Raw genomic sequence first — 8,676 nt, 5'->3', positions numbered from 1 at the left:
GCTTTTGACATGGAGTCCAGGGTGTCCCCATGCCACCCAGGGCAGTGCACAGGCTGCTGAGGGGACCTTGTCTCATCCTGCCCATCGTGGCCTGTGGTTTGCGGCTTCACTGCTGGGTCGGGACGGTGAGGAAGCAAGAACACGGGCCAGGAAAGTGCTGGGATGGAGCTGGGCAGCGCCAGGAGTGACATGACCTGGCAGCGCCTTGGGGCAGCCTGAGCTTCCCCTTGTGATCTTTGTCCCGGCACAACCTGGTGATCCCACAGCACATCCCACAGAATCACAGAATGATTGAGGTTGGAAGGGACCTCTAGAGATCATCTAGTCCAACCCCTCTGCTCCAGGAGGGACACCTAGAGCACGTGGCACAGGGTCCCATCCAGGTGGATTTGGAAGATGTCCAGAGAAGGAGACTCCACAACCTCTCTGGGCAGCCTGTTCCAGGGCTCTGTCACCCTCATAAAAAGTTCTTTCTCACGTGGAGATGGAGCTTCCTCTGTTTCACCTTGTACCCATTACCCCTTTTCCTACCACTGGCCACCACTGAGAAGAGTTTGGCCCCATCCTCCCTACATTCACACCTCAGGTACTCAAACAGTCCCTTAGGCCCCCATGCACCCGCCAGCCCCCTGCCCTGGACGCATCTCTGCAGCTGGGCCCTGGCAGGGGGGCTGGATTCACACTGGGATCTCGAGAGGCTCCGCCGGAGCCAGCGGAGCCCCAGGCCGTGGCAGGAGGCAGTTACGGCACAGCCCCGTGTTGGAGCGAGTGCTTTGCCATGGTGGCAGGCTGCCACCGGCTCCCCCCTGCCCGGCGCTAATGAGAGAGCTGCACAATGAGGAGCTTTCATTCCTCGTTAATCGGTGCCAGCATCGCGCCCCGGCCCCCGCCATCTCCGTGCACGCTCTGGCCGGCCAGCAGCCCCCCGGCTCCCTCCTTGCCCCTCCTCATCTGCCTTTTCTAGTGCTCTAATGGGGTTTCTTGCCTGGCTTGCACTGGCTTAATGAAAAGCTGCACTGAGTTGATGCCTTGTGACGGCCTAATCCCAACCCGGTGACTGTACAAAGCTTTCGCCGAGCTTTCTTGCTGCTCCACTCCGGCCTTGCTGCCCGTGTGTCCGTGTGCTCCGGCAGCCCCCAGCCCCACGCGCTGACCCCTTGAGCACAGCTTAACTATTCCTTTCTCTGGTGAGTATTTGGGAGTCTTTTCATATTAACTGCTTTGCCTCAGAGTCCCTAATCCAGCCCCCCTTAACCTGTCGCCTCCAGGGCTGTGTTTGCTGTTAATTTGCAATTCCTCAGCAAGGCAGCCCCTCATCCCTTCTGCAAGGTAAAGGTTTCCTGGCCAGGGAACGGGAGGAAGAAGAAGCCCTTGGGAAATGCTAGGATCCTTTTGGTTGCGCTAGAGCCCAGTCTCGGGCATCAGGACGGGCTCAGGGGTTGAGGAGATGCCTGGCTCTGCAGGCGGGCGCAGCGAGGGATCCGTGACCCCCACAGTCGCTGCTGTGGTGGGACAGGCTCCGGGGGAAGCACAGGGCTCTGCGACCACACTGCAGCCCAACCATGCTGGGATGCTGGTGCACAGGGGTGGCAATTCCCAGGGGATCCGGTGACGGCTGCAGAGAAGGTGGGTCTGTGTGGAGGGTCCCTTAGTCTCCGCAGCAGGATCAGACACTGCGGTAAAGAAGGGTCCCCTCCTCTCCACCTGCAAAATTGGGATGTTTCATCCAGCACTTGTTAAAAAGGGGTCAAGTTGTTTCATCACCCAGTGTCTGGAGGTCCAGGCTTACAAGAAGTGATGAGCTTGGGACTGGAATAGCAGCATGTTTGACACGTCGTTGTGAAACACCTGGGGAAATGAGAGGTAATAAAACCTCCAGCCAGCCTGGAGAGTTGCTCTGCAGTACGAAGATGAAGCGTTGCCTGAGAATTCCTGCCTCATCCTCACTGACTCCATGCTGAAGACCTCAGATTGGCGGGCAAAGAGCCCTGGAGCCAAGGAGAGCCTTTCGGAAGAGGGCACCAACATCCTGCTCCCGTCGGCTCAGCTCGGAGCTGCGGGCAGTGCTGGACGGGTCATGGCATGGGGACTTGCTGGGTGAGAGCTCCCCATGCCCATGTGGTGTCCCCGGAGCAGCGTGTCCCGCTGTGGACCAGGCTGACGTGGAAGTTCTGCTGCCTCCCCGCTGCCATGAACTGGGCATTGATGTCTGTATGTGTGAACATGCCTGAGGGGGAACCGCGCTGGATAAGCCCTGGGATTGCAGGTCCCCGTGACTTAGTGAAACCCTTGGATGAGTCTGCCCACCACCTCCGGTGGAAATGCAGACCCTGAAACAATGGTGGAGTCAGAAGACCAAAAGCCACATCTTTAAGCTGCTTTGAAAATGTCCCTAGTGTTTCTCAAAGATGCTCAGTTTCTATTGGACACAAAGAGACACAGGCACTAGGTGACCGAGCCAAGAGGAGGGCAAGAGAAGGTCTGCTGGGAATCCACGTCTCTCCCAGCACAGTCCTTGCTGTCCCAGCTGAGCGGGGCCTGAGCAGGAGGACTGGGGACCTGGCCAGGGCATTGCCAGTGGGCGCCGGGGCTCTGCAGGGCCTTCAAACACTACTGGGATCCTCGTGCTCTCCTTTAGGTAACCGGGTTACCTTCTGCTCTCTTCCAGCGTCCCAAGGCCGAAAAAGCACGACATGTCTGCAGTTGTGAGTACTGGCTCCGCACCGCGCGGTCCCTGGGCTCTGAGCACCTCCCCTCCACGCGCTGGGCACCCGAGCACCCTTCGTCCCCCGCTAGCCCTTGGCAGGCTGGGCTGAGTGCCCTGGGGAAGCACCGGTGACTGCCCCGTGCTGGGCCTCAAGGAATCTCAGAGCTCTTCCCACCCCGGACCTCATCCCATTGCATCCCGTTGGATGCAGCACAGACACCTTGCCCATCCCCAGAGCCCCCAGATCCCCTGCTTTGCCCCAGCAGGGCCCCTTGTTGCTGCGGGGCAGGTCGCACTGGTGGGGAGTCTGGGTATGGGCAGGGGTGATACCAACCCCACGACCTCTCCTTGCCCCCAGACGGGCACATTCCGTGTCGTCTCCGAGGAGGAGCAGGCCCTGCGCACCAAGCTGGAGCGCCTCACCACCAAGGACCATGGCCCCGTGTTCGGGCAGTGCGAGAAGATCCCCCCGCACACCCTGCAGAAGGTGAGTCCGGGCAGGAGGCACAGCCAGGGCACACGTACCTGCGCCAGGGCACGGGGATCAGCACCATGCGGGTCCAAAGAAACCCTTGCAAACGTGAGAGCAGCACTGCCCCAAGCAGGGATGGGCTGGGGCAAACAGGGCTTGTGATGGGGCAGGACTGAGTTGACTCCACTCTAAAAGGTCCTCAGTGAGCAGCACCGCAACCAGCCACTTTTTGCTGCCAAAGCGACGCCTGACCTCGCTTTCCTGAGCGCGGTGCCAGCTTTGGAACCCCGGCATGGTGCAGGGTGCTGAGCCTCTCTCTTCCCTTGCGAGGCGAAAGACGAGCTGAACGAGACGGAGGAGCAGCGGGAGGCGGCGGTGAAGGAGCTGCGGGAGCTGGTGCAGGAGCGAGCTGGCGGCGAGGACGTGTGCAAGGCAGTGGCCGAGAAGGTGCAGGGCAAAGACGACTCCTTCTTCCTTCGCTTCATCCGCGCCCGCAAGTTCGACGTCCACAGGGCCTATGATTTACTGAAAGGTGGGGGCTCTCCCACATCCCCCTTGCGCTGCCAGCTCCCAGGACGGCAGCTCCCTGCCACTTGCCAGGGCTTCCCAGCGCCCAGCAAAATTGGGACAGTCTCCCTTCTTGGTTATTTAACAAACAAAATGGTGAACAGTTTTGTGCATTAGGGGTGGCTGTTCCCAAAGGAGACTCGCTTGTTCAGCAGGGACTCAGATGCTTTAGGGACAGAGGGGAGCAGGAAGCAGCCCGGAGTGGTTGGCTCTGTTCTCATCTCCTTTGTTTCGGCCAGGGGGATAATGAGTTGCAATTATCAGTGCTGGCTCTGGAGATGAGCAGTTTTGTTCACCCACGTTTTCCCAGGGTGAGTTTTCCTTATTTCATGCCTGAAGGCCCTTTGTGGCTGCTGGGTGCCAGGGGAAAAGGAGCTGTGCTGGGGGCGGATGGTTGGGGGATGTCACCCAAATGTGGAGTGGGGGAGAAGGTTAATGAGGAGGAAATCGACTTCATCTGCTCCTGAAAGTGCCAGAGAGAAGGTAGATGTGAACGGAGTCTGTGGGGAGTTTCTAAGCCCGACCTGGAGGGGGTCACACTGAAGGCAGGTGGTCTACAGAGCTTCTCTCTGCCCCTGTGCTGGATATGCCCACCTGGATTGTGGGCACAGTCTATCTGCAGCTGAAACCCTCAAGAACAAAGTTGTTTCTTGGGAACGTGTCTCACCATCGCCAACCTGCCCCATTCTCTGGTGATCCCCCGCACTCCCCTGGGCTCCCGAGGACAGGCAAGGTGCCACCTTGCTCCAACCCCCATTTCTGGCTCTTCCCAGGCTACGTGAACTTCCGTCAACAGTACCCTGAGCTCTTTGACAACCTGACGCCCGAGGCCGTGCGCAGCACCATCGAAGCGGGCTACCCCGGCATCCTGGCCAACAGAGACAAGTATGGACGGGTGGTGATGCTCTTCAACATCGAGAACTGGGACTATGAGGAGATCACCTTCGATGAGGTCAGTGCAGCCCAGCCTCCAGGAGCAGAGCCGTCTCTCTGGGTTGTCCCGCTTAGCGCATCTGAGCATACACACACATGCACACACATACACTCCAGACATCAAGATTTAAGCAAATTTGCAGCCTTTTGAATTTATCCTTCACAAGGGAGCCTGGGAGAGCATGCGTTCCCCTTCCTTCTTCTTGATATAGTGCAGACTGGAGACCAAATTCAGGGTGTGCATTTCCCAGCCCAGGCAATGCGGGGTTGAAGGAAAGCACTGCGTCATTAAATCACAGATCTCTTTACAAAGGAAGGAGCCCTCAGGGCAAAGGAGGAAGCTGAGGCATAGAGCAAGGAAAGGGCTTGTTGGCAAAGAGGTTTTCAAGTATGTCACTCACCATGCCACCATTTTCTGTTCAGTTCTGAATTTGCTTGCACATGTGAGAATCACTGACCCATATCTGAGATGCACTGAGAGGCACCCGCCTCGAAAGGGGAATGTGGTAGCTGTGGAGCATCCCCCAGGAATATCCTCCCTGTTTTCATGGTCTGGGGGCTGGTTGTGATGAGCAGGCAGGAGTTGAGCAGAGCAGGGGTAACTCTCCCCGTAACTGTTCCTGGCATCTACAGGAAGGGAGACTTTGCCTTCACACACTGACACCAGACCCTCCCATCTCTCAATCAGATTCTTCGTGCCTATTGCGTTATCTTGGAGAAGCTTCTGGAAAACGAAGAGACGCAGATCAATGGGTTCTGCATCATTGAGAACTTCAAGGGCTTCACTATGCAGCAGGCATCAGGGATCAAACCCTCCGAGCTCAAGAAGATGGTGGACATGCTGCAGGTGAGGTGGCAAGGACTGCAGCCAGGCAAAGCACGCCCTGAGGGAGCAGAGAGCACAGCAAAGGGGAAGGCAGTGCTAGCATGGGCTGGGGGTTGCCACTGCATTGGTGCCTTCTTTTTTTTTTCTTTTTTTTTTCTTTTTTTTTTCTTTTTTTTTTTGTGGAGAGGCTGTTCACCATCACCTGCTTCTTCCTTAGCTCACTTGCTTAGTCACTTGCTTAGAATCCTGCAAGTTGGATTCTACTTTTTGGGCTGCAGGTCCCCACCCTCTGAAAAGCCCAACCACTTCTTGCAGCACCCTGCTGCATGGAAAGGCGGCCTTTCCCTGTCACCCTCTCAGCCCTACACAGTTCAGGCTGGACAGAGACTCCAGGAATCCTGCCCTTAGACCAGGGGCTGAAGATGCTCAGCTTTCCTCTGGGGAAGAGGACAGCACAGGCACAGTATTTCTTGTGGAATGGGAACAGTGAGCCATGTCTGAGGCTTTTCAGCTTCCCTGGTGCCCCCATTGGTTTGAGATGTCCAGCTCTCTGGGTCAGAGCGTAGAAGAGACTGTCGTGATCGCACTCAGAAAGAGAATGGGAGATTGAAAAAGGGAAGCTGGGGGAGTCCCAGCATTTCCACTGTTGCTTACTTCCTCTCTTAGCTCTTAGCTCAGTGTGCCCAGCATAGTCTGTAACCTGATGTGTGTGTGTTTGGGATCTGCAGGACTCCTTCCCAGCCCGTTTCAAGGCTGTCCACTTCATCCACCAGCCTTGGTACTTCACCACTACCTACAATGTGGTCAAACCGTTCCTGAAGAGCAAATTGCTGGAGAGGGTGAGTGTGGGAAAAGGAATGGGAGTAAAGGCACATCCCTTGAGCACAGCTGGGTAAAACACCCGGGGGGAAATCTGCTGCCTTCAGAATCATCTCCAAGCAGTGGCTGGAAAATGTCTTACTCTGCCAGCCTGCCTGAGCACATTTCTAGAGCGGGAACTGGTTTGCAATTGAGCACAGCTAGTGGCTCATCCCACCACGGGGGCCACTGCCAGCTCGTTGGGAAAGTGAGCCTGCAGCAACGCACAGTGAAGGCTGTGCTTGTGCTGATCAGAAATGAGGCCAGCCAGTCCTGTCAGCGCTGGCATCCTCTGGCCCCCTTCTTCCCTGTGGAGGAGCTGCCCGTCTCCTCTGCTGAGGGTTGCTCCTGTCTCACACCAGGTCTTTGTGCACGGGGAGGAACTGGAGTCCTTCTACCAAGAAATTGATGCTGACATCTTGCCAGCAGACTTTGGGGGCAATCTGCCCAAGTACGACGGCAAAGCAACTGCAGAGCAGCTCTTCGGGCCCCGCATCGAAGCTGAGGACACGGCTCTCTAAACCAGGGTCCACTCCCTCTCCCCTGTAAAATAGGATCAGCAGTGACTGTCTAACCCCAGCCACCTCCTTACTGTAGCATTGGTGAATGACTGCTCGTGATGAGGCGCTCTGGATGTGTTGTTCCACGCCTGCTCCATGCCTCCCACCCCAACCTTGGCAGCGGGCTGCTGCCTGGCAGCCCTGTCTCTCAGGAACAGTGCCCTTTCCTCAGGAGCCAGCAGGGCCAGGAGGCCACCAGCACTTTGCACAGCACATCTTGAAGCTGTGAGGGGAGGCCAGCAGAGTGATTTCCCAGGAAGGGAGGGTTACAGCAAGGAACAAGCCCCTTTGCTCCGGCATGCAGCAGGAAGCCCAGAGGTCAGGATGTGGCTTGAATGTGCTTTTCTCTGCTTCAGCCAGGCTTAGCCTTTATTTCCATGGGGCAAGGCAGCAGGAGGGCCTCTGTGGCCATGTCTGCACCCACAGCTTTGACTGGACAGCTCCTGGGTTGGTTTATCAGCTCCATGGGAGAAAGCAGGAGCATGGAGAGGACAGGCACCGTGGGAAAGCGGGAGGGCAGCCCCTGCTCAGCAGGAAGGTGAAGCCTCCTGTGTGGATAACACAGCCAGAGGCCATCGCTGCAGGAGACCCTCATGAAGGGCTGGTTGAAATGTGTATAAAGAGAAATAATAATAATAAAAAAGTGTTTAACAGTAGAGTTGTGGGGTCCCTTGTAACATGCAGCAGAGGGGTGCAGCTTGTTAGGCACAGGCAGGCGCTGGGTACACTGCTGGTTCTAAGGATGCCAGGAGGGCCAGCACCTGGGAGGAGAATCCCTGCATCTGTTTCGCTGGCTACTGGCTGTGCTGACAACAGGCTGCTGTAGCAGAGGGGCAAAGGAACCTGCTTTTCCCATCTTGAATCCCAGAACAAGGTCCTCCTCCTCGCCCAACCAGGACCCTGAATTCTCAGTCCCCTGCTCCAACGAGGGCAAGAAAACAGCCTAAAGGAGACAAACAAGAACATGAACAGGATCCACACGGAGCTGGTTCTACCTAAACCCCACTCAGCCTGGCAGCCAGCGGTGAGGAGCAGAAACTACAGTAGCCACTAAGAATAGATGGGCTTTAACTATAGGACAGTGGAAGCCAAGCAGAACACGGCCTCCTACACCCTCTAACACTGCTCAGCACTGCAGCATGAGAGGGAGCCCAGACCCAAGCAGTTCAGCCAGAAGCACCCCATAAAAGTCAACCAAAGAGGGGAGAGGAGGGCTCTCCTCTAGCGCAAGAGCTATCTGTGATGGGTGGAGGCCTCTGCTAGGTCAATCAGCGGGGAGACAAATGTAGCTCTTTGTCAGGGAAAGGGATGAATCCTGGTTTATGAACTAGAAGTTCATAGGCGATGATGCAAAAGGAAGCTCATCCAAGGAGCATTATCCAAGGAGCCTAGTGCTAGACTAACTTCTCCCTCGGCACCTAGAGAGCAAGAGAAGTCTCCAGTCTCAGTCTAGCCCTTCATGGTCACCTTCCTGTCAACCTGGTACAGTGATGGGTGCTTCATTCCACTTTCCCTCCCAGCAGGGCTGCTACACACAGGTGCCTTTCACTAGCAAAGCAAAAGACCAGAACCCCGTGTGAAGCTGTCTGAGGTGGACAGTGCTGACAAGAGCTGCATTCACCATGGCACTGGCTCAGACTCAAACCAAACAGGCTGCTGCCTCTGAAGCTGCAGGGAGAATGGAGTCTGTCTGAACAGAGAGGACTGGGGTTACATCCATTTTCTGCAGCCTCGGCAGCACCACTGATTCTCT

The 8,676-nt window shown here is 56.5% G+C and overlaps 1 protein-coding gene across 1 annotated transcript; it reads left to right on the top strand.

Moving 5' to 3' along the window:
* Positions 1–2,693: 2,693 nt before the first annotated feature.
* On the top strand, positions 2,694–7,027 carry RLBP1 (retinaldehyde binding protein 1). The gene is made up of 7 exons (XM_088525239.1): positions 2,694–2,705; positions 3,066–3,308; positions 3,510–3,711; positions 4,520–4,698; positions 5,368–5,526; positions 6,234–6,344; positions 6,726–7,027. Exons 1-7 carry the CDS (start codon positions 2,694–2,696, stop codon positions 6,882–6,884), a joined length of 1,065 nt encoding a protein of 354 aa, XP_088381365.1. The 3' UTR covers positions 6,885–7,027.
* Positions 7,028–8,676: the final 1,649 nt, after the last annotated feature.

This window comes from Tinamus guttatus, unplaced genomic scaffold (genome assembly GCF_059628265.1).
Source record: "Tinamus guttatus ecotype Peru unplaced genomic scaffold, ASM5962826v1 Tinamus_guttatus_pri_ptg000004l, whole genome shotgun sequence".
Classification (NCBI taxonomy): Eukaryota; Metazoa; Chordata; class Aves; order Tinamiformes; family Tinamidae; genus Tinamus; species Tinamus guttatus.
The sequence above is the reverse complement of the archived record's forward strand: the minus strand, read 5'-3'. Positions and strand labels throughout refer to the sequence as shown.

Excerpts from the sequence above, each read along its gene's own strand:
- RLBP1 (XM_088525239.1), top strand. Across the intron at positions 3,712-4,519 it reads GGCCTATGATTTACTGAAAG|GCTACGTGAACTTCCGTCAA; the intron begins GTGGGGGCTCTC and ends GGCTCTTCCCAG. Across the intron at positions 6,345-6,725 it reads AGAGCAAATTGCTGGAGAGG|GTCTTTGTGCACGGGGAGGA; the intron begins GTGAGTGTGGGA and ends GTCTCACACCAG.